Raw genomic sequence first — 25560 nt, forward strand, 5'->3', positions numbered from 1 at the left:
CTGCCCGTCAGATTTATAACTGCAATCATGAAATGGTCATCATGAAAAATAAAACAGAAACATTAATAAGCAGTTGCTTTAATGGACAGTGGCGGGACTCTTCACTTTCCTCTTCCTCCCAAATAGGAACCAATTAAGTTGTAAACAATTCAGGAATGCCACAGCCATTGTGAGTGGATATAAAGTACGGTAATTAGTTAATCCAAAATGCAGGCACTGCTTTAAAAGGGGGACCAGGAATGTTTAAAGAGCTTTTTCTTTATTAGGGCTGGGCACAAACCTGCTCACAAACTGAAGATCAGGATGAATTTGGGCCAGTTCATGGTTTTGGAACAAGTTTGTGGCAAGTCAGCTAGCCTGAACTTTCCACAAAGGGGGGGGGGCACTTCTACTGGCTCACAAATCATCCAGTTTGGTGTAGTGGTTAGGAGTGCGAACTTCTAATCTGGCATGCCGGGTTCGATTCTGCACTCCCCCACATACAGCCAGCCGGGCGATCTTGGGCTTCGCCACAGCACTGATAAAACTGTTCTGACCGGGCAGTGATATCAGGGCTCTCTCAGCCTCACCCACCTCACAGGGTGGGGAAAGGGAAGGCAACTGTAAGCTGTTTTGAGCCTCCTTCGGGTAGAGAAAAGCAGCATATAAGAACCAACTTTTCTTCTTCTTCTTCTGATGGCTAAAAGCTCCTGATGGTTCATGGTTTGTGAATTCAGCCTATCACAAACAATGAGCAAAACTGCATTTTCCCAGGTTCCAGTTCTTATAGAACTTACCTTCCGCTGTTTCTGTCAGTCATAGCTAGGGTTGTCGGTCCCCAGGCAGGACCTGAGGATCCCACAGTTTTACAGCTCACCTCCAGGTGACAGAGATCAGTTCCCCTGTTTGGAGGGTGGACTTAATAGCATTATACTCCCTCCCCGCACCAAATCCCACCTGTTCCCAGAGTCTTCAGGTATTTCCTAACCCAGAGCTGGCACCCACAGTTAACTGACTTAAGGCTTTCTTGATTTTACATAAGCAGCATTCCCCATCATACATCCACCAAAGTCAACAGCAACTCTGTGAATGAACTAGTCCTCTTTTAAACTGAGCATATTTTTCAAAGTCTTTCTTGTGCTTTGTAAATTGCTGTGTGAGATTTGCTGGGGTGAAAGGGAGTATTGCTGTTTACCAAGTGTTAATGCTTCCCTGGCTTCCTTTTGTGTTATGAGTTATAGTGTAAGCCTTTCATTTCTCTCCTTTGCCTCTAAGTGAGTTACAACACAATCTTGAGCAGAGTTGCGCCTCTCTAAACCCATTGACCTCACTGGACCTCTAAGGGTGCAACTCTGCTTAAGACTGCATTATTAGGGGGGTCAGTTATTGGGAACACAAAAAAATGGTTCTTGTGTTGCTCAGGTTAAGTGCATGCAAATTAATAGTCACATCTATTAATGTGTGTGCACATCATTGTGACTGCATACTTAAAGGTGATTTCCAACAAACACTCTTATTTGTTAGTTTTCCACCGAGTTCTGTCTAAACAAGCCTCTGTGCCCACCCTGCCCATTCCACCTGCCTTCCCTGAGGTATTAAATGCCTCATTGACCCTACTTTGTTTTTGAAATGTCATTTACAAGCCACTGCCTACCATTGTAAAGCTGCCTGTCTTCCTTTGTAATGCTAATTCCTGCTGCTCTATCCTCCCTGTTACTGCAGCCTGTTTTTCCCCCTGTGCCAAAGGGCACCCTCTTGCTCCTTTACATTGGGCATGCTTTCTTAAGTTGCCAAATGTAAACTTTGCTTTTCTTGCAGAGTTGACACCTGCCTTGTTTGTACTGTAAGCAAGAATTTTAATATCTTTCAAAACTAGACCCTTTTCTTGTCTCTGCCTGAAATTTGGCAGGGAGACTTCACTGGGCGGAACTTTCAGAGATGTTACTGGAAGTTGCACTGTGTTTTTCTCTTGAAATCCATGGAAAACAAAAATGAACAAGTTGGGCATTAACAATAGGAAATTAAAATAAGATGTTTAAAAGTACAAATGAAAAACTGAGAAGCCCTAATGTTATGCAATGTCCAGTGAAACTTATTCTCCCTCTGCAAGATAACATGGAATTACAGCCTTAAGCAGCATCCAGGCATCATTTAACCAGAAAGTATGTGAGCCTGGCAAGTTGAGCTCAGAGGCTATACATGGCAATTACAGGTGTCAGTTTCCTTTTAAAAACACAAAGTGTTCCAGCTGCAGAACAGGAAAACAAATGTTTGGAAAATGGCTAAAGGCTGACAGCAATAAATTGGTGCTGGTGTGGACTTGGACCATTGCAGGACAGGAAAATGTACCACATTCCTTCCAGATAACACACCAATGTTCTTGGGCTACATTATTTCCAAGCAGAGTGCAAGAAGAGAGGCTTGGTGAAGAACGTATTTACTTATCCACTTCATTTATACCCCACCACCACCTTTCTCTCCAACGGGGAAGCAAAGCTGTTTACGTCACTTCTCCGTTTTATCCTGACAAAAGCCCTATGAGGTGCATTAGGGCAAATGCTGAGGACAGGGAAACATGGAAAGAGGACAGTTGCAAGACAACGCGTGGATGTTCCAAGCAAAACCCGTTCCATTTTGGCAGCCAAGACTCAGTGGGGAGGCAGCCGGGATTAGTATTCTGGGACTTTTTGAAGGGGGTGGGGAAAGAATAACTCCAACTCATCCATGCAGCTACATTTATATCTCATAAATAGAATTAGATTTGTTGTCTGATTGAATTGTTTTTCATATTTTGTAATTCATCTTGACAAACAAAGGAAACATTATTTTAAATTATAAATGATTTGGATGAGGGATTAGAGGGGGTACTTATTTGCAGGCAATACTAAACTGGGAGGGGTAGCAAACACAACCAAAGACAGTATCAGAATACAGGATGAATACAGAATACAGGCTTGAGAAGTGGGCTAAACTGAATAAAGTTAAATTCAATAGGGATAAATGTAAAGTTCTGTATTTAGGTAGGAAAAACCAAATCCGCCAATATAAGATGGATTTGCCTTGGCAGTAGTATGTGCGAAAAGGATCTAGGAATCCTAGCAGACCAAACATTGAACATGAGTCAGTATCGTGACTCAGTGGCTAAAAAGGGATTTTGGGCTGTATCATGTCCAGATCATGGGAGGTGATGGTACCACTTTCCTCTGCTCTGGTTCAGCCTCACTTGGAGTACTGTGTTCAGTTTTGGGCACCCCAGTTGAAGAGGGATGTGGAGAAACAGGAGAGTGTCCAGAGGAGGGCAACAAAGCTGGTGAGGGGTTTGGAGACCAAAGCGTATGAGGAAAGGTTGGGGGAGCTTGGTCTGTTTAGCCTGGAGAGAAGACGGCTGAGAGGGGATCTGATAACCGTCTTCAAGTATCCCCTTCAAGAACCATTTTGGTGTAGTGGTTAGGAGTGCGGATTTCTAATCTGGCACGCCAGGTTCGATTCTCCGTTCCCCCACATGCAACCAGCTGGGTGACCTTGGGCTCGCCACGGCACTGATAAAATTGTTCTGACCAAGCAGTGATATCAGTGTTCTCTCAGCCTCACCCACCCCACAGGGTGTCTGTTGTGGGGAGAAGAAAGGAAAGGCGACTGTAAGCCGCTTTGAGCCTCCTTTAGGTAGGGAAAAGCGGCATATAAGAACCAACTCTTCTTCTTAAAGGCTGCCATATAGAGGATGGAGCAGAGCTGTTCTCTCTTGCCCCAGAGGGACAGACAAGAACCAATGGGATGAAATGAATGCAAAAGCAATTCTGTCTAAGCATCCGGAAGAAGTTCCTGACAGATCGGTTTCTCAGTGGAACGGGCTTCCTCGGGAGGTGGTGGGTTCTCCATCTTTGGAAATTTTTAAACAGAGGCTGCCTAGCCATCTGATGGACAGGCTGATTCGGTGAAGATTCAAGGGGGTGGCAGGTTACAGTGGATGAGTGATAGCGTTGTGAGTGTCCTGCATAATACAGGGGGTTGGACTAGATGACCTAGGAGGTCCCTTCCAACTCTGATTCTATTGCAATACCTCTCTAGGCCATTTATACAAATTCTATTACACAGGCATGTACACATACACAAAAATCATATAGTTTTGGATTTAGCCCAAAACTATTTGAGCTGAATCCATGTCACACTAATAACCCTTCATTTTCCAGATTTGGCTGAATCTGAAAAGTTTCAGCAGAGGGGGGTTGGGCACATGCTTCCCCATCTTCCAGGCTGAGCCAAAGGCCCCCCTTTGCCTCCCACCCACCTGGAGTTAAAAGCAACAAAAGACCCATCAACTAACCCCAAGAGGGCTCACCTGACTGGACTCCAACCACCACCAAGAGGTCAACCATGTGAGAGGAGCCTCAGCCAGCAAAGGTTTGTATGGCTGGGGCCCCTCCCCTTCCTATCCCTTCCATGTATAGCATTGGCCATTTTGGAGGGGAGTCGGCTTGTCCAAATAAAGAAATACCCACCTCAGGTAAACGTAAATTTGATTTAAAAAAAAAAAATTAAATCCTCCCCTCCACACACACACTAGCAGTATAACTCCTCCAATGCTCTGCCACAACCCCATTTGGGAATAATAATAGAGTAACAGATTCCAAACTAAAATACTGCTTAAAAAAATCTGTGTATATGTGGAAATTCATCTGTGGAGGACCTGCCCCACTATGTTTTGGCTTGTCCCCTGTACTCTGAACCCAGGGGCAAATTCCTTGCCAAGTTACTACCAAACTCACACCCCACTCCTGATTTTGATAAAGTCGCCTATCTGTTATCAGATGTCGACCCCTATATTTCATATAGGGTGGCACTTTTCGCTCTGGCCGCTAGGAAGTTCCAAGCCAAAGCTTTTTTACAGGTGTCCCCACCTTGATACACTGTGTTTCTTTTAAATTGTAACTCAGTAGCCCTCATCTACAATTTTATGTATGCAGTATTGGAGAAATATTGTTTTATCCGTATTTGTACCATACTGTTTTTAATTGTGTTTTGTAATGGCCTTTGGCTAAACACAATAAATGTTATCGTATCGTATGCTTAAAAAAATCAGCTCCATAATTAAAACCCTGGCAGAACAAACATTTTGGCCTGGTACCCAAAAGGCAGCCATACAGGTGGCCAGGCAAGCCACAAGGCAAAGGGCGTTCCATACATAAGGTGCCATACTGAAGCAACCCTTTCTCTGCTTGCCACCCACTTCACTTGTGAAGGCAGAGGCACAGAGAGCACAGCTTAGCTGGCAGGATGGATAGTATGAGGGAAGGCGACTGCCTTCAAGTACACTGGCTAGACTTGCCAGCTTTGTGTTAGGAGATACCTGGAGATTTAGGAAGTAGAGCCTGAAGAAGTGAGGTTTGTGGACAGGGCAGACTTCACTGGGGTATAATACCATAGAGTCCACCTTCCAAAGTGGCCATGCTCTCCAGATTAACTGTGGCCTGGAGATCAGTTGTAATACCAGGAGATCTCCAGGCACTACCTGGAGATTGGCAACCCTAGCCCCAAGCCATTTAAATACTCCAAATTGTGTCCTAAACAGATAACAGCATGGGTGTGATACAGTCCCTGGATCCTGCCCTTGCCAATATCCTGGCTAGCTGCATTTTGTACAAGCTGAAGTTTCCTGGCCCTTTTCAAAGGCAGCTCCTTGTAAAGCACATTACAGTACTCAAGCCTGGATCACTGCGACCAGATCGTGCTTTCATTGCAATGGTTGCAGCTGCCATACCAGGCAAAGCTGATTAAAGGCACTACATACCACTGAGGAAATCTGAGCCTCCAACTATAGGCCAGGACCCAGCAGCATCCCCAAGCTACTAACCTATTCCTTCAGTGGGAAAGCAACCCCACCTCCAGGAGAAAATGACTCATCAGTCCTCAAGTAGCCATCCATGGCATCAGTGTGAAATGCCGAAGTCCCAATCTAAATCAGGCCCCACATACCTGTGAATTAAATTGTGTGTAAGGAGCTCCCAGAACACATGTGTCAGCAATTTATGTGGGGGGACACAGAGTCTGTAATGTCTGATATTGCCTTGAGAATACTGAGACCCAGCATCGGGTACCTGTCACAGTAGCTATCTATTTCTCTTTGATCTCCTCTTCCTTTGGATGACTTCCAAGTGCTGTCATGCCACCCACTTTCATGTAGGGTGGAATTCACACCATCAGGTTGTGTGCATGTGATCATCACATATAAGTGATAGTGTTCTAGAACTCTGTATTCCAGTTGGGGCAATTTTCATTAACAAAACCAAAACTTATCTCCAAAGGGATTAAAATAACACAATTGTATTACAAAATAGTTTTTATTATTCCAAATGTTTTCCCTTCAAGCTCTGCCACACACTTTGGTTTTTAGAAACCAAAATTAACACACCTTTTGAAAAAAAAAATCAAAAGCCAATGTAAGATGTTTTCTTCAATTAAAAAACGTTGAGACAAAAATATTAAGACCTTTATTTCAAGAACATTGCTTCTTTCTGACCCATTAAAAATTCTAATAGGAAAATCTGAACTAGCTTTTGCTCTGCTATTTCTATACAGTTCACAGATACAGCTCTATTAAAGAGCAAAATTAAGGTACTGATAATACACCTCAAAAGTCCACATTGGGGGAATATAATATGGGTTTAATTCTAGAAAAATAATGCTATACAAAAAGGGAGCAATAGAAATTCTATTTTTGACCTACTGAGTCTGTTGTCCAACAGGGAGTTATGTGTGCTTAAGCACATTCCTTCCAGTTGTGGCCTGGGTTGTGGGGAGCGAGGCTTGGAAAATGAGGAGTTTTCTTCCGCCTGGCTCTTCTATTCCCATTCAGGTCTTCTCAAAGTTCCCTTTTGTTAATATAATTTCCTGAAATCTGTATTCTAAAGAGCTCAGATGGAAGATTCCAGGCCTGACTTCCCTGCAGTCAAGGCTGGAGAGCCTGAATTGTGCGGCGTAGCCTCTTCCTTCTGCCGTCGCTTGCACTCCAAATACACCACCAAAGGGCTGACAAAAGCCAGAAGCATTAACACTATGAAACCAATATTCACCTGAAAGAAAAGAAGCAGACAAAATAAAACCAGGTCTGCAGCTTCTACCTACTTTCCCTTATACAGGGCTCTATTAGCTGTTACTATTAAAAGACTCTGGAGTTTCAACCAGAAACTTCAGGATCTGAGACAATGGCAAAGCCTGTTGTGGGAAGTCAATATGTCTTGGGCCTTAGAACCTTCTTTGATCGCAGAAAGGAGCAGGGCAGTGAAACAATATGCAATGTGAAAGCTTTGGGACTGGTAGAAACATGGATTCGACCTTTGCCCTGATCAACAAAGCAGTCCTTGCTTTCTGCTTGCTATGTTCCAGATGCCGGGTTCTAGCTCCTGTCACTGGCCTCAGGAACTCTGAGGGGCTTTTCGCACACCTTCAAAATCGCACAATGGTTGCCAATTGAAAACGCTACTGATTTGCCGTTATGCACAACGTCGTTGACAATCTGCCACACACCTGAAACCAATCTGCAAAAAGCGCTTCCTTGTAGCGCTTTCAGGGAAATCCCCAAAAGTGGATTCACCCTCCGGAAAGCGATACACTCCTGCAACCAATCTGCAACACTAGCGAAAAAGACCTGTGCGTTAACATTGTTGTGGTTTCTACAAAGTCCCTCCCCCTGGTTCTCTCCTCTGATCTTCCGGCGAAGCGATCGCCATTTTTTTTTCTCCGAGCGAGCGGGGATAAACGCACCAGCGAGCCTCTGTTTAGAGGCTTCCCCGGCTTCAGTCCCTCCCCTTCAGTCACTAAGCACAAACAAGAGAAGCCCGTTTGCTGATGTATTTTCCCTTTATTTTTTACACATTCATTCAGCCGAAAATCGGGCCCGTGAGAGGGGGGGGGTTTCACTCGGAGGGAGCGTGGCAACGAATAAATGACAGCTCAAACACACCAGGCAGCTGGATGGGTCTCTCCATTGCAACGAATCAGCACAGATTCGTTGCAATGGGTCTGGTTTTTTTTTTAAAAAAAACTTTCTAAAAGGGAAAGGGGCTGTTTGGGAGCATGCTAATGGCTGCCCATTGGCTGCTTGACGGCCTGGGGCGGGACGAGCTTGGCAAGAGCGCTTCCTTTCTAGCGATTTTTGCCAAGACCGGAAGCCTGTGGGAAATGCTACAAAACGCAACTGGATTCCACTACAAATGCAGGTATGCATAACGACGAATTCCACTATTTTAAATGGCGATTTTTCATTCAGCAACCAATTTGCTACAAAGATCCCGGTGCGAAAAGCCCCTGAAGCTTAGTCTGAGGATCTGGTATGGCCATTTGCCAACAGAGTTAACCCAGTGGAGCTGGGGACCATTAGTCTGCTGGGAGCTGGGGATCATTAGTAAGTGGTTATATATTACCTTCAGTGTGTACTATTCTTTGCAGATTTAATTCGACTTATTGTCTCAAGATCTGCCTGGAAGGCTGACCACGACTGACATCCATTAATAGACAAAATAAGACTTGAGAGATTGTGAATTGCCCATGGGAGTGCCTGCATGGAATTGGCTCTATTTTTATGCCAAAAATCCTAAAAATTAAGTTGATATGGCTGTGGAGACTTGCCCCCCCCCCTGACAATTCATGCAGCACCAACACCACAGTTCATGTTGGCCCTATTTTCTGGTCATGCAGACTAAAAAGGGAGAGTAGTGTTCTTGTCAGAGTCAGTGGAATGGGACTTCTCCCGCTGAGCCTTGTGTGGCAAGATGACACAGGAAGGTCTTTACTAAGGCCATCACAAGACATGGGCTTGGATCCACCAGAGTGTTTCTACAGCAGAAGGATTTCCACCCACAAAGTATACCTTTCTTGATTCCCTCCTCCCACTGCAGCCCAAAAAGCCCCCTTAAAGATTTCTTTTCCCCAAGAGCAGCACTGAAGGTGGCCACTGGGGGCTGCAGCAGGAGAGGGGAAGCAAGAAAGTCATAGTCAAAAAAACCTTCTGTCTACAGTGGACCAAGACACTGCCTCTCCAAGAGCACTTCCCTCATACAACATGACTCTGAGCACACCATTCAGTGCCTTACAGTGAAGCAAAATCCATGGGGTTCAGAAACTCACATAAAAGGAATCTCCTCTCAAAGGGCCTTTGATGAGGGTGAAGCAGGGGTACTGCAGAAGAGCCACCAAAGCTGAGAGTCCCATCACAAGACCATAGAGCTTCCCAAAATGTTCCAGAGGAAAGCTGCCAAGGAAAAGAAAAAAAGGTGAAAGTGAAATGACTTCTCTAAATTACCTCTTCCCCATGTTGAGACCTGCCACTGTTCTGCCCCTTCTCTACCTCCCATTCTGCCCTTTTTCCTTCTGAATTCTTTTCCTCAAGAGGAGAAAGGAGAGCAGATGCTGCTGTGACAAACTGCACCTTTAAAAGGTTACAAGGACTGTGTAAACAGATAAAGGACTGGGGAAGGTTAATTCTTCAGAGCCAGAAAGTGTTGAGTGTCCAGCTGTTCTAAGAGATCTGATTGGTTAGCATCAGCTGAGCAGAGAGCTATTTCTGAACAGTCATAGCTGATAAGCGTTTCGTACTTACACTTTTGGAATTCAGCCCTGATTGAGAGCAGTTTAACACAGACAGGAGAACTGGGGGAAAGCTGGGTGAAGGAAAGGAAAGAAAGAAAAGATCTAGAGAGAGAAGAAAATACCCTACCCAGTCAAACAGGGAGTTAGCTCTGAAGAGTGCAGAAATCTCAGGTCTGATGTGGTTAGAAACTATGGAAACCTTAAGAGTCAGTTAAAAACTTAATATAAGTACTTGTATCTCAAGAGAAGGGGTTCAGGTACTGCAAGGAGTATGCCAGCCTTCTGGGAACCAAAAGGGTCAGGGAACACTAAAAAAGGTGTGCTGGAGTGTTTGGAAAACCCTGGAACAAAAGCCTCTCAAGCAGAAAGATAACTCTGAACATGTTAAGAAACTCTGACTAGCCTGAAATATAACTGATTTTACCAGAGTTATCTCTATTCAGTAACCTCAGGAATTTTATCTCTGATTTCCCCTTTATGTTGGATAAAATATTTGGAATACCAAAACTTCAAGTGCTATTTAAGTCACATAAGTTAAAGGGGGCTCCCATTCCTTCCCTCAGGTTCCTGGCCTAAGCAAGCAGCCAAAATATTACACTGTGACAGGGTGGGAAAAACAAAATTCTTCAGGAAAAGAGAAAAGAAATCACTAAGGCCACACAGTCACAGGAGGGAATGAAAAATGGAGGGGAAATCTTGCCTTTGAGGAAGGGAATTGGAAAGGGGCTGTCATAGCTGCATGTTTAGCAGGGTCAAGAAACAGGGCAGAACATTGTTTTGCAGCATCTGCATCAATATTTCATGGCAACCACACTTCAACATCAACAGAGGCCGCAGATTTGGGGGCATTCAACAGATTCAATTCAGTAAACTATTTCAGGAAAAAAGCAGTATTTTAATGCAACTGAACCAGGAAAGAGATGCTCATCTACCCTCTCATATACCACAAGAATGAAAGGGCCAAATTTTGCACTCATAGAAGATTGATCTGCTTTCTATAGTTTGTTTGACTGAGTATAGCAGTCACTTCTCCCCAGTGCTGTCAGCTTAAAATAACTGCAAAAGGACAAAATTCAGGGCATTACAGCACCTTTAAAATGTAGCTGGAGAGCCCCCTCATGTAGGCAGCATATTCCAGCCCCTCCACATGGCGTCACCCACATTCAGAGTCTGCCCAGCTGCTGGCTCGCTATTTCCTCCATTTTAACTAGCGACTCAGGGAATCACCAAAAGTGGATTTCACCACCCTAAAAAGTGCTAGCGACCAAAGAGCAACCAGCCTTCAACAAGCCAAAAGAAAGTATGGAGGGTGAAACGCGCTATAGTCTGCACGGCTTTGTCCTGCCCTAGCACCCACCTCCCTTTCTCGTGCTCCTGTGCGCAGGACTAATTTTTTCTTTTTAAAAATGGCACCACACGCAGATCAATGCGTAGGCAGACATACTTGTAGGCAAGTCTATAGAATCAAACAAGCATCTCACATTCAAGGCCGTTACAGAAGCATGACTTCTCAAATGTAATGGCACCCCAAAAATTGAAAAGATAAACATGTGACTTCTCGAAGTGACTTCTTGCCAAAACTTGAAAATGCATTATTTTTGGAGTGTGTTTAAAAGACACATGCATATATGATACATTATAGCAATGAATAATTCATTTTAAAAAATCCGGTTTTAAACACCATCCGGATTTGCTGGGATGTGATTGGTCGCTTAGAGTGATTGACAGGCTGATGAGAGGACTGTAAAAGACACATTGCTCTCTCTTCTGCCTTTTCAAGCCACAGCTGAAGAGGGGAAGACGTGCGATATAGCAGCTATAAAAGGCACGACAGCATTGAGGTGAGGAGGGGACAGAAGCTGCAATATATGATTGCGCAATTGGAATCATAATATGTGTCACTATTTTGGTGGAAATTACCTCATTCTCCTGTCTTTCATAGTTAGCTCCAACATATTATTTTATTTTACAAAATTTATATCCCAACTTTCTTCCTTTGCAGGAGTTTAGCAGCTAACAAATTAAAACATTAAAACATGTCTAATAAAAGCTATTAAAACCACCCCCCTCAAATAAACCCCCCACAGATCAATTAAAACCAAAGGCAAAATACAAAGGAATTAGAACAATTAAGACATTGGCCATGAAGGAGGGATTACTGAGGGAATACCTAACAAATTCTTGAGAAATTTATATGCAGGTCAAGAAGGAACAGTGAGAACTGAACATGGAATCACTGACTGGTTCAAAATTGAGAAAGGAGTTCGGCAAGGCTGTATACTATCGCCTTGCCTATTTAACTTGTATGCAGAGCACATCATGAGAAATGCGGGATTAGAGGAGTCACAAATTGGGATCAAGATTGCAGGGAGAAATATCAACAACCTCAGATATGCAGATGATACCACTCTAATGGCAGAAAGTGAAGAGGAACTAAAGAGCCTGTTGATGCGGGTGAAGGAGGAGAGTGCAAAAGTTGGCTTGAAACTCAACATCAAGAAAACAAAGATCATGGCATCCGGCCCTCTCAATTCCTGGCAAATAGAAGGGGAAGAAATGGAGATAGTGACAGATTTTATTTTCCTGGGCTCCAAGATCACTGCAGATGGGGACTGCAGCAAAGAAATTAAAAGACGCTTGCTCCTGGGGAGGAAAGCTATGGCAAATCTAGACAGCATCCTAAAAAGCAGAGACATCACCCTGCCAACAAAAGTGCGTTTAGTCAAGGCTATGGTCTTCCCAGTTGCAATGTATGGCTGCGAAAGTTGGACCATAAGGAAGGCCGAGCGTCAAAGAATTGAGGCTTTTGAACTCTGGTGCTGGAGAAGACTCTTGCGAGTCCCTTGGACTGCAAGGCGAACAAACCAGTCAGTCCTGGAGGAGATCAGCCCTGACTGCTCTTTAGAAGGCCAGATCCTGAAGATGAAACTCAAATATTTTGGCCACCTCATGAGAAGGAAGGACTCCCTGGAGAAGAGCCTAATGCTGGGAGAGATCGAGGGCAAAAGAAGAAGGGGACGACAGAGAATGAGGTGGATGGATGGAGTCACTGAAGCAGTAGGTGCAAACTTAAATGGACTCCGGGGAATGGTAGAGGACAGGAAGGCCTGGAGGATCATTGTCCATGGGGTCGCGATGGGTCGGACACGACTTCGCACATAACAACAATAACAACCTAACAAAACAAAAAAGTCTTCAGTCTAGCAGAAGGCAAGAAATACGGAAATTTGCATTTGGGCCAGGAAGTGTCCTCTGGATTCTGAGAAAACATTGTTGCACTTACCAGTAAATGATATTCATTAAGTGTTTTTCTGTGCAAGCACACATGGAAACTGCCCATGCATGAGCCATCTAAAGACAGCAGGAGTGCTATCAGTTCTAAAGTGTTTCCCAATTCTGGGATCAAATCATTTTTGTTGGAAATAACTGTGAGTCAAGAACTGCCATCACTTATGGCACATGGGAATTAGATCCCAATTTGGGGGTATTGGTTTCACCCCCTAGAGATACGTTCGTGTGGCCTCCATATACACCTTGAATAGATTGTCAATTATGATAATTTTTTTCCTATGGAAATCAGTTGCCTTCACAATACTTGTAAACAAGACAGCACGAAATCCATGTTTCCCTTATTGATAAATGTTGCTGACAAACAGCATACAGAGCATGCCAACACATTCCTTTCCAAGAGCAATCCAACAGATGGCAGTAAACACCAACTTAATCTACTGTTGGCCATGCCTTGGAAACATGGGCAAGTCCATGTACATTTCATTTTTTCTGTATTCAAGGATATCAACCAGATGGGTTTGGGTTGATAATTCTCCTAGACATGATGATTCTCCAGTAGTTACTTTAGAAACTAGAGGAATACCTGTCTACAAGGTCAACATACGTTCACTCACGTTGTTTGCTTTTATAAAGAAAATGGAACAGCACCATGGTTACGATATATACCATCAGAATATTGCCAAAATATTCTGGCCTATATGGAAGGCAAATAACACTACCAGAGTATATTGTATCAGTGGTTTTAGACTAACCACTCAAGGGAATGGAAAGATTCAGGAAATATTCAGTATTCAGTATTATTTATTTGTATTTAGCCATTGGCCATTACAAGATATAAAAGACAAGTTTATAAGAAATAAAGGAGAATAAAACCCCAGAAGACATAAAATCTAAAACCATAATACTGTAAAACAACATAAAGGTAAAGGTAAAGGTATCCCCTGTGCAAGTAATGGGTCATGTCTGACCCTTGGGGTGATGGCCTCTAGCGTTTTCATGGCAAACTCAATACAGGGTGGTTTTCCAGTGCCTTCCCGAGTCATTACCGTTTACCCCCCAGCAAGCTGGGTACTCATTTTACCGATCTCGGAAGGATGGAAGGCTAAGTCAACCTTGAGCCGGCTGCTGGGGTTGAACTCCCAGACTCATGGGCAAAGCTTTCAGACTGCATGTCTGCTGCCTTACCACTCTGGGCCACAAGAGGCTCTGTAAAACAACATAAAAGAGTACAAAATACAAAGGTGTTAAGAGCCTGCCTTAAGAATGGCAGCACTGGCCCTTATTTTTCTTGCAGCCAAAACAAATAGTGAGGTTTTATATGTAACACTGTCAACACAGTCAGATAAGAAGAAAATTGGTGGTTAGAAATGCATAAAATCTCATCAAGGAATTTGGCCCTGGGATGAGCATAAAGCAAGCAATCAAATAAGTTGTGGGGTAGATACTCCAGGGCTTGTGCCCCACAGATACAAAAACATTGATTTTTTTTAGCATACAGCTATAATGGCCGGCCAAGACTTCTGTGGGCATCAATTCAAAGCAAAGTGATGTGAAAGCTGCTCTACGATTATTGTTGGGAATCTTACAAAGATAAGAGGATCTATGATGGTCATGTTTAAACAATTTGAACCAGGATGATGACTTTGTTTGCAGGATTTGAGGTGTTTAAGAGGTCGTCAGGGATGGAGTACCATGTGAAAAGGCTATTAATAAGGCTATGCTGTGCCAAATCCTTAGATAGCATGATATTAAATAATTGATTGCTAAATTTGAGTTAGCTGACTTATAGTTTTTCAACCATTTTAAGATTGCAAAATGAATTTGGGCAGTAAGAGAAGGCAGTTCCTGCTCTTATCAGAGCAGCTGGAGTTCCCCTAAGTAAAACTAGGATTCACCTCAAGAATACGTTTTGAACAATTTCTAGCCTAGATATGATGTTCTCCTTCCATCCCTAGATTCAGGAAATATATTTCAATACACATAGGGAGGGATTAACACAGAAAGCAGGTAAAAGAGTGAAAACACATGGGACACATGGGAGTCAGAAGGACTTATAGACAGAATAATGCAAAATAGGACACAATTGGGTATGTCTTTATTGTTCTGGAAACCAGACATGTATTAGATTTTTGCAGAGACGCCATATAAAGCAATGCCCCCACACTTTAAAGGAGGATGTATCTTCATAGATCTTGTTCCACCACTGATAAAACTCCAAACTTTAAATAGCTCACAACCCTTAAACCTGGGAAGTTTCATGTACAGACTCACCCAGGAGAGAAGAAATACTACCCCATTGATAGAATGAAATAGAGGATTACATGCTTTTGCCAGGGCTTATTTTCCTACTAGGCTGGGAATTAGTGAGTTAGAAAAAGAAATAATAAATATATCAAAAGAATTAGAAAAGTGGTTCAGTTATATGGTTGATATTATGATAAAGCCTCATTATTTTAAGCGGTATTACAAAACTGGAGAGTGCTGGATGCCCTAGTAGCACAGCAAGGAGGAGCATGTGCAGCGATACGAGGAAAAAGTTGTTTCTATGTAAATAATGCAGGGAAACATAAGCAATGTCATAGAAGAGATTGAGAAGAATGTCAAAGTTTGTAATTATATTGGACAAGAGAAAGGTTGGGAGTCCTTTGGATATGACTTATATTGAGGGAGGATGAAGAAGACTCTTACAAGTTGGCATAACAATGATTGCATTCTTAATCACGCTTTGCTATTTTAGTCAATGTACTCCAAATTTAACATAAACATATGTTTATGTCTTGGTTTCAAAAGAAAAGGCCTGATGCACACCATTTTTATGAAGCTTTGCAAACGCATGCTAAGGTCAAAAATGGCTCTTGTGCCATTGCATAGACATAACACTGAAGGCCAAGCTAGCAAAGCTAACACCATCCTTATCTTAACACCGCCCGTGGCGCCACGGGCGCCACGGACTAAATAAAGCTCTAAGACGTTCTGAGGTGGGATGTGTCCGGGATGAGGAAGGGTCCAGATTGGACCCTTCCTCTGCACAGACAATCGGAGGGACCAATCGGCAGGCGCAAAGCGCCTGCCGATTGGTCCCTCCGATTCCCAGCCCCATGCAACTGCGAGCCGCGCGAAGCGCGGATCGCAGTTGTTCCTAGCACCTCCGACGCGTCAGGCTGCCCGATCGCCTTCCCCGGGGCCTGGTGAGGTTTTCCTCAGATCGGAGGGGGGGGGAGGAAAAAAGCTCCCCAAGCACCGGGGACGGCGATCTGCGGCTCGCAGAGCCGTGGATCGCCTTCCCCGGTGCTTGGGGAGCTTTTTCCGAGAGGGGGGGGGGAAGAAAATAGCTCCCCAGGCACCGGGGATGGCGATCCGCGGCTCGCAGAGCCGTGGATCGCCTTCCCCGGTGCTTGGGGAGCTTTTTCCGAGAGGGGGGGGGAGGAAAAAAGCTCCCCAGCCACCGGGGACGGCGATCCTGTGTCTGTCCCTGTCACATGAATTTGACTATCTGCAAAGGGAGAAGCCCTTGGCTTTTAAATACTGTGATTCAGAAGTGGCAGCCGTGTTGCAAAAAAAACACACCCAAAAAATGACCCAGAGCATAACCTATTTAGGGAGAATGTCACACTTCAAGTTACTCGCAGAGCCGTCGATCGCCTTCCCCGGTGCTTGGGGAGCTTTTTCCGAGAGGGGGGGGGAGGAAAAAAGCTCCCCAGGCACCGTGGAAGGCGATCCGTGGCTCGCAGAGCCGTCGATCGCCTTCCCCGGTGCTTGGGGAGCTTTTTCCGAGAGGGGGGGGAGGAAAAAAGCTCCCCAGCCACCGGGGACAGCGATCCGCGGCTCGCAGAGCCGTCAATCGCCTTCCCCGGTGCTTGGGGAGCTTTTTCCGAGAGGGGGGGGGAGGAAAAAAGCTCCCCAGCCACCGGGGACGGCGATCCTGTGTCTGTCCCTGTCACATGAATTTGACTATCTGCAAAGGGAGAAGCTCTTGGCTTTTAAATACTGTGATTCAGAAGTGGCAGCCGTGTTGCAAAAAAAACACACCCAAAAAATGACCCAGAGCATAACCTATTTAGGGAGAATGTCACACTTCAAGTTACTCGCAGAGCCGTCGATCGCCTTCCCCGGTGCTTGGGGAGCTTTTTCCGAGAGGGGGGGGGAGGAAAAAAGCTCCCCAGGCACCGTGGAAGGCGATCCGTGGCTCGCAGAGCCGTCGATCGCCTTCCCCGGTGCTTGGGGAGCTTTTTCCGAGAGGGGGGGGAGGAAAAAAGCTCCCCAGCCACCGGGGACAGCGATCCGCGGCTCGCAGAGCCGTCAATCGCCTTCCCCGGTGCTTGGGGAGCTTTTTCCGAGAGGGGGGGGGGAGGAAAAAAGCTCCCCAGGCACCGTGGAAGGCGATCCGTGGCTCGCAGAGCCGTCGATCGCCTTCCCCGGTGCTTGGGGAGCTTTTTCCGAGAGGGGGGGGAGGAAAAAAGCTCCCCAGGCACCGTGGAAGGCGATCCGTGGCTCGCAGAGCCGTCGATCGCCTTCCCCGGTGCTTGGGGAGCTTTTTCCGAGAGGGGGGGGGAGGAAAAAAGCTCCCCAGGCACCGTGGAAGGCGATCCGTGGCTCGCAGAGCCGTCGATCGCCTTCCCCGGTGCTTGGGGAGCTTTTTCCGAGAGGGGGGGGAGGAAAAAAGCTCCCCAGGCACCGGGGACAGCGATCCGCGGCTCGCAGAGCCGTCGATCGCCTTCCCCGGTGCTTGGGGAGCTTTTTCCGAGAGGGGGGGGGAGGAAAAAAGCTCCCCAGGCACCGTGGAAGGCGATCCGTGGCTCGCAGAGCCGTCAATCGCCTTCCCCGGTGCTTGGGGAGCTTTTTCCGAGAGGGGGGGGAGGAAAAAAGCTCCCCAGGCACCGGGGACAGCGATCCGCGGCTCGCAGAGCCGTCGATCGCCTTCCCCGGTGCTTGGGGAGCTTTTTCCGAGAGGGGGGGAGGAAAAAAGCTCCCCAGGCACCGGGGACAGCGATCCGCGGCTCGCAGAGCCGTCGATCGCCTTCCCCGGTGCTTGGGGAGCTTTTTCCGAGAGGGGGGGGAGGAAAAAAGCTCCCCAGGCACCGGGGACAGCGATCCGCGGCTCGCAGAGCCGTCGATCGCCTTCCCCGGTGCTTGGGGAGCTTTTTCCGAGAGGGGGGGGGAGGAAAAAAGCTCCCCAGGCACCGGGGAAGCCGATCCGTGGATCGCCTTCCCCGGTGCTTGGGGAGCTTTTTTCCTCCCCCCCCCTCTCGGAAAAAGCTCCCCAAGCAACGGGGAAGCATTTTTATGGAAACCAAAATGTCTTTTCTTGAACTTTCTAAAAGACTCTTTAGCTTTCCAATTTTTAACCTACAGTTCCAAAGCAGGGTTGCCAAAAGATTGGGAAAAAGAGAGTCCAGTTTTCTCTTCTGCCTTTAACAGCACCTTGATCTGAAGAAATCAGCAGGTGATGCTTCAGATGGCAAAGGAAGAAACTTAAAACTGTATTGCCCATAAATGTCTAAACCTCAAGTTGCTGTTACACAGAAGCAGGATAAGGATCTATTTGCATGCAGTGAAGGAGTCACCTGCCGATTAAAATCAACAGAGAGGTGGTGTGCTTAACCTTGGGGCTAGGTCAGTCTTACTGAGGCTGTAATCTAAGAACCTGAGATTAAGCTCCACTGAATAAAATGGGATTTGCTTCCAAGTAGAACTTAAACTATGCATCTTTGGCAACCCAGCCTCTCTTTACCTGCATTATAGTATGACTGCACAGGATTGCTTCTCTCTAAGACGGGCAACTCTTCGTTTTTTAAAAAAATTACAAACCAATTAGGATATAAATAGAAAATGAGCTGAAATCAACCACTGTCACCAATAATCAGGCTGCATTCCACAACCCGCCTAGGCTGTGTGCAGAACTCCTTCCCCAAAGACAGGAGGGAAGGGCCCTCAGTCCTTGCTGGAATTGTGCATTTGAACTTCAGCCGGACAGAATGCCATTCCCAGGATGAGCTAAGAAAATGGCAGGAGTTTGCAGTAAACTACTTTGTCACTGGCTGTGACATCTTTATGTAGTGGCTGCTGGAGGCGAAGAGCAGTGAGCGGGTGTTTCCATCTGGGAGAGCTTGCTGTCTGGCATGCAGCACCCAGGGCAGGCTGGTCCTGAGGCATGCAAGTGGCTGGCTCAATTGTTTGGACAAGCCCTTTGGCTCACCTGTCTGTTGTTTGGCTGCTGCCATTGCCTTCAGCAGTGCCAGGCAGATCATTCTGCCCTTGGTACAACATATGAGGTGACCTCTTTCAAAGCTGTTTGATGGGGCAGGGCCATTGCCTTTGTCGCCCCCCCCCCAAGGCTATGGCCCTAATGCCTGCACACTTGCAGTCTAGCACAGTCCCTGCTTTCAGAGCTGTTAACAAGGGCAAGACATTTGCCTCAGGCACACAAAATTGAAGGGCACAAAAAAAGTATATCATGCCTAAATAAACGTTGTGTTATTAATATTGTTATTTATGCATTTGCCTCTTTAGCGAAATAACTATATTTTCATTGTAGAGGGTGCAATTTATATTCTTTATATTATTCTGGGCACAAAATTAACAAGATATGGCTCTGCCTGCTTCTGTCATCAGATATTTACTGAGCAGAGCCCGGTAGATCCTTCAGAACATAGATTTTCTGAAGGTTTCCTTCCATTTCTTTCAACAATCATGTTGGTTAATGCACAACAGTGTGCGTCTTTCATATGCAAAAGTGGCAATCACTTTTCAAATACTGACTAGAAGATGTCCCTCAATACAAACTAACCCAAGCATCAGCCACAGCATCCTAGCTTAATGATGACTATGCGGTCTCTGATTTTTTTTCCAGGTCCTTAGGACAAAGCAATGAGAGTTGAATTGGCTTAGGGTTCATAGGGTTGATAGAACCGCAGTAAACTCAGAGAAGCCAACAAATCAGTCTATATCATGCCCACAACATAGGGTTGCACCAGTTTTGTTTGACATCTATACATTCGTTAATGATGCAGCTGCACACTCCTTAGCAGCTATGATTTCCATGTAGCCTCCAAGTTGACTGGTAGTAAACAGCTGTGTAACACATCTCGGAGCTGCCAGATCAAACAATGACACATTAACAGCCTCATCCTATGCCTTTGGAGTCAGAAGTAATTCTCAATGAGTTCAGTGGGATCCATTTGCCAGTAAGCACTCATAGGATTCCTGCCTGTATAACTTTTCTTTCATTTACCATTAATGATTGCTTCACATTTTTATAGGCAGCAAGTGCCTGATAATTCTCAAGAGGATTAGACTGAAAGCTTTATGACAGAGACTTAAATTGACACCACCCATTTTCAAGCCCAACATTTTACCCACTGAAACAAATTGCCCTTTATCCCTTTATTATGCTTGGGGAGCTTTTTCCGAGAGGGGGGGGGGAGGAAAAAAGCTCCCCAAGCACCGGGGAAGGCGATACGCAGCTCGCAGAGCCTGCTAGCGCCCATTGTATTTCGGATACAATGGGCTTTTTTACTAGTATAACAATAAAAGAGCAGAATATTTAATCATACATTCCAAGAGTAACATGTATTATCACAGCAAGTTATTTTGGTCAATGTAAAGACAGGGAAGTGCTAAAAACTACTGGGACAAGAAGTCTTTGACCAAGCAAAAGGTCTGGTGATGTAATTTTTGTATGCCAAAGGAGTATGTTAGAAAGTTAATTTTGCAGAACTAACACCTTAAAAAGCTTGAATGTCTGATAAAGATGGGTATGTGTGACACATGAAGGGTGTGCATGACCCACGAGAGATTACCATATGCCTACTTCCCTATGCCTGCATGCTGAGATAGGTCTGTGTGACGTCATGGGGGACAGCCAAGCATGTCTAAAAGTTGTTTCTATCTGGTTATTTAAAAAATCATATAACTTTACTTGGTCTTCAGAATCCAGGCTTTTGAGGCTTGGCTTCCCTTCTTTCTTTTTTTTGCACAAAGTTCTATCTGCCTGTTGTGTTCTTCATTAGGTGTTGGCATACTTGGGCAAAGATGACCATTTAGGTAACCATTTAGACCATTTAGTCTGAAGCCAGCTTCAAATTTTTTTAAACATCCTATGCAGCTACATCATGAGCAGTACATCCCGCCTCTTCATTTCTGACCTTCCCTTTCTCTATTCCCCATGTCTAATTCCCTCACCACTTTTAATTAAGCAACCCATTACTCACGCGACAGCTAAAAAGGCAGCATTGCCTCCATAGAGAAAGGAGCGGCTCAAAACCTGCAGAATGAAGGTGGCATATTGCACAGGCAGCACTGGAATGGAGGCACAAATGGAGAAAGCCATACACTGCAGCACAGTGATGGCCAGCGAGAGCACACAGGAGCGCAGGTCTGCGAGAGAGTCCAGCACCCCTGAGATGAAGACACAAACACAGCCAATGAAAGACCAAGGCACCCAGGGGAGGGATGAAAACCACCCACAACCCACAAAGGACATACCATGAGAACTTCCTTCTTGTTTCTGTCCACGCTTGTGACGATCAAGGATAAGCCCATTCCAGGGAGCACAAAGGACTCCACAGAGCTGAGTGAAGGCAAAGGCATTCGTGTAGCTGCTCACTGTGAACCAAAAGAGAACATGACAATGAAATCCTGCCAAAAAGGCCTCCCTAGTCAGAACAAACATCTGCCAAAATATCCATACTTGCAACCCACATTCGGTTTTAAAACAAGATTGTTGTTGTTGTCATGTGTGAAGTCGTGTCCGACCCATCGCGACCCCATGGACAATGATCCTCCAGGCCTTCCTGTCCTCTACCATTCCCCGGAGTCCATTTAAGTTTGCACCTACTGCTTCAGTGACTCCATCCAGCCACCTCATTCTCTGTCGTCCCCTTCTTTTGCCCTCGATAGCTCCCAGCATTAAGCTCTTCTCCAGGGAGTCCTTCCTTCTCATGAGGTGGCCAAAGTATTTGAGTTTCATCTTCAGGATCTGGCCTTCTAAAGAGCAGTCAGGGCTGATCTCCTCTAGGACTGACCGGTTTGTTCGCCTTGCAGTCCAAGGGACTCGCAAGAGTCTTCTCCAGCACCAGAGTTCAAAAGCCTCAATTCTTTGACGCTCGGCCTTCCTTATGGTCCAACTTTCGCAGCCATACATTGCAACTGGGAAGACCATAGCCTTGACTAAACGCACTTTTGTTGGCAGGGTGATGTCTCTACTTTTTAGGATGCTGTCTAGATTTGCCATAGCTTTCCTCCCCATGAGCAAGCGTCTTTTAATTTCTTTGCTGCAGTCCCCATCTGCAGTGATCTTGGAGCCCAGGAAAATAAAATCTGTCACTATCTCCATTTCTTCCCCATCTATTTGCCAGGAATTGAGAGGGCCGGATGCCATGATCTTTGTTTTCTTGATGTTGAGTTTCAAGCCAACTTTTGCACTCTCCTCCTTCACCCGCATCAACAGGCTCTTTAGTTCAAAACAAGATTAGGAGAGCTCAAAGTTATGGGCCTGAGATATTTCTGTATTCTTCCCAGACACTCCTAGTCCAGTGCCCCAACCTTTTCCCTCATCAACCATATTTACATGTACAATCCTTTTTATGCTAGGTTGTCTTAAACCTACTAGTCTCTGTGTCTACACTGGATTCTACTAGATCATAGAATTTAAAAGGGGCCAAAAGACCATTTAAACAATTCGTTTAAACATCTCCAAGGACATCCCTGGACAACCAATTCCACTACTAAATTACCCTTAGTGAAAAGTTGTTCCTAATATCCCACTAATATATCCCAACCTATGATTTAAACCATATTACAAGTCCCATCCTCCACCAGCAGATGAAAAAGCTACCTACTCTTCTCTAAATGGCAGGCCTTCAAAGATAAACAGCCATAAGCATATCCCACCCAACTGTTCCCCCCCATTCTATCAGTACCAAGTGCAGTGTCTTGACCAGCCAACAGCTCCAGCATGGGGTTTAGGGTACCAATGAAAAGATAATGACGTAGCTGCATCACAGACAGCCAAACCAGATGCCAGAAAAATAACTTGGAGCAGACACAGCTCCAGAAGGAAATAACAGCTGGCTTCTTGCTGTTTGAAGCAGCCTCAGGATCCCCTAGAGAAAAGAGAGGACAGTGAGGGTTACAGATGAATTGATCATTCTTTTATTAACTGTATCAGCATAGATGTCACACACAAAAATAACTAAAAAAAAACCTTTCAGGCAGCAGAAATGATTTCATATGTATCATTATGAAAAGTAACAAAGTAAAAGTAAACAGTCGAGAGTGTCTTACTGCTAAGAATTTTGACTATTATGTTTCTTTAAGGATACTCATTTTGCACTAGGGATCCTTTACCATTACATACATAAATACACTTCCATATGTATAAAGGCAAAGTCTGGATTTTGTAATGAAACAGAAGTCAGGTAGCTGTTCCATAAGCAATGGGAAAGCTGAATGGATGAAGAGGATATAGTAGGGGAGGAACACAAAGGAGGGGCAGAAACCAGACAGGAAAGTTTTCAGGTCACGGCAATACTGAAGGTCTTTTCTTTTCTTTCTTTTCTTTTCTTTTTTTTGCGGGGGGGGGGGGAAGCTTGCAAAGATTGCCTGAAATGTTGAAGTAAAGGAGGAAAGTGTCATAGTTTCAAAGCTGAGGAAATAGTCAAGGAGGTATGGAGCTAAGGCTCCATAAGGTTTTCATATAGGGTGGCTGTGCACATAATACCCCCATTGAATGCTGGTTCATAAGATATACCGTCATGAACATCCCCTTTTGTGTACATTTCCCTAAACATATTTCTAAATGCTTCCGCCTACATGCACCATCTCCATGCATGTGTGAAAGGGCAACTGTTAATGCCAGGGGCAGAAAGAAGGAAAGTCCTGCTTACCAGTCAAACCTTCAAGTCATCATCAGGACTAATAATAAGCACTCCTACAGGCCACTGAAAGAGAGAAACTGCAAGGACAAAGCCCCTACCAGCCCAATCTTCTACCTTGGGCAAAGGGCTTCTTTACAAATTTATTCCAGAGACAAAGAAAGATTAGAGAATGTGGCAAGATGCCATGGGGAAAAGGGAGGGTGGAGCCTCGGGGCTGCCATCTAGTTACGTTATTTCTGAAGATAAAAGCTTAGGGAATGCAATCAAATGTCTGAAAGGATATATGGAAAATGAAGCCTATGGGCACAACTTGCTGGGGTTGCAAAAAAAAAACACATAACAGTTAAAACAATCCATTTTATCCTGACATCTCAATGCAGCTCAACCAATGTTGATAGGTAGGTTTCGCATAGACCGTTTATGCACTGGAGGTTTCATGCCGGGCTGCAGGCTGGAGTTTTAGTCATGGCAGGTTGCCCCACCTCTTCCTGTACCCACACGGGGGAGCATTTGGACTGGTGCACCTCATCTGCCCCCAATTTGTGCTCCTGCACAGGAGCTGGGGCAGTGAAGTTCCCAGTGCATAAATGGTCATAAAGAGAGGATTAAATAGGAATGGATTTCCTTTCTTCTTTCCTAGTACCTTGTATTGTCCTTGTGCCTTCCACTTCCCAAAGGTAAAGGAAGCTATTCTGGCTTCTTTGAGGAATCACCCCTCCTGCACTGCTCCATGTTCCTCACAGCTCACTTGAGATGATGAAGAACTAACATGACACTTGAAGCAGTAGTAATGAATCTTCTGTCTAGATAGCAAGAAAGCCGACCTTGCTAAACCCACTCATACTGCTTGAAAGGCAATGCTGGAGCCAAGGGTGACACATCATGAACAAAACCTTTATGCAACTGTACATGCAACTGTGCACATTCACAGGTACGTGCACACACAGAAATGCTATTTATAGAACATGCAAATTCCCAAAGATGTTAAGAAAAAAATCAGCCATGTCAAAAACCAGGAAAGGGGAAGAGAAGGTACTAAGCCATAAACCAAACAGGTGGTATTTCTCAGGGCTCAATCAATTTCCCAACCATAAGAAGTCCCCTAAAACTACAAATGCCAGAAGATGCACTTGAAAGCTCACACCTTGAATAAATCTTTCTTGGTCTTAAAGGTGCCACTGGACTCTGATTTTGTTTTGAAATGCCAGAAGGTTGTCTTACAAGAAATACTTCTAAATATGACCAAGATGGGCCATAATAGATGAGATGCTAGGAGTTGCAGGGGGCAATTTTTTGTTTTTAAAAACCAGATGCACAGGACCACAGCACAGGTGAAGGGTGAGCTGAAGCCTTCCTTTCCTGAAACAATCCTGTAGAGTCACAGTTTGCCTCTTTGAGGAAAACATATATGTTCTGATCAAGGCCCATGAAAGGACCAATAACTTTATCCCAAAGGGGTAGCTCCACAAGGCCATTTCAGGTTGGAGAAACAGTGTGAGAGCAAGGCTTAAGCCAGCCTTCACCTCATATAACAGTCCCAATCAAAATCAGGTCCTTCCATATCTGCCTTTTAAAATGGAAGCAAACACTTAAGTCCTTCATACAACTCCCTGCATGTCATCTACTTTGGGCCTCAATCTCTACGTCTTGAAAATGATTTGTACCTTTGCCTGCAATCACTTTGGTGGTGAGATGTTCCTCTCCAAGTATTGAGTCAGCATGCAGTATATCTGAGTCATGCATTTCATCCTCATCTGAGCTCTTAGGGCAACGTTGTTCCTCATAAGTGCGATATGAACGGGACTTCCTCTGACAACTCACTCTGTAG

The 25560-nt window shown here is 45.0% G+C and overlaps 1 protein-coding gene across 8 annotated transcripts in view; it reads right to left on the minus strand.

The window, feature by feature from the left end:
- Positions 1–6298: 6298 nt before the first annotated feature.
- The window catches only part of SLC43A3 (solute carrier family 43 member 3), a 77096-nt gene continuing 57834 nt past the window's right edge, over positions 6299–25560 (minus strand). For all 8 annotated transcript variants that reach the window (XM_077320958.1, XM_077320952.1, XM_077320955.1 and 5 more), the window contains 6 exons: positions 25397–25554; positions 22776–22958; positions 21340–21459; positions 21066–21252; positions 9103–9226; positions 6299–7049 (listed from right to left, as the gene is read on the minus strand). In XM_077320958.1, the coding sequence (XP_077177073.1) occupies positions 6891–7049; positions 9103–9226; positions 21066–21252; positions 21340–21459; positions 22776–22958; positions 25397–25554 (931 nt within the window). In that variant the 3' untranslated portion in view covers positions 6299–6890. The remainder of the gene's footprint in view (positions 7050–9102; positions 9227–21065; positions 21253–21339; positions 21460–22775; positions 22959–25396; positions 25555–25560) is intronic.

This window comes from Paroedura picta, chromosome 2, assembly GCF_049243985.1.
Source record: "Paroedura picta isolate Pp20150507F chromosome 2, Ppicta_v3.0, whole genome shotgun sequence".
Classification (NCBI taxonomy): Eukaryota; Metazoa; Chordata; class Lepidosauria; order Squamata; family Gekkonidae; genus Paroedura; species Paroedura picta.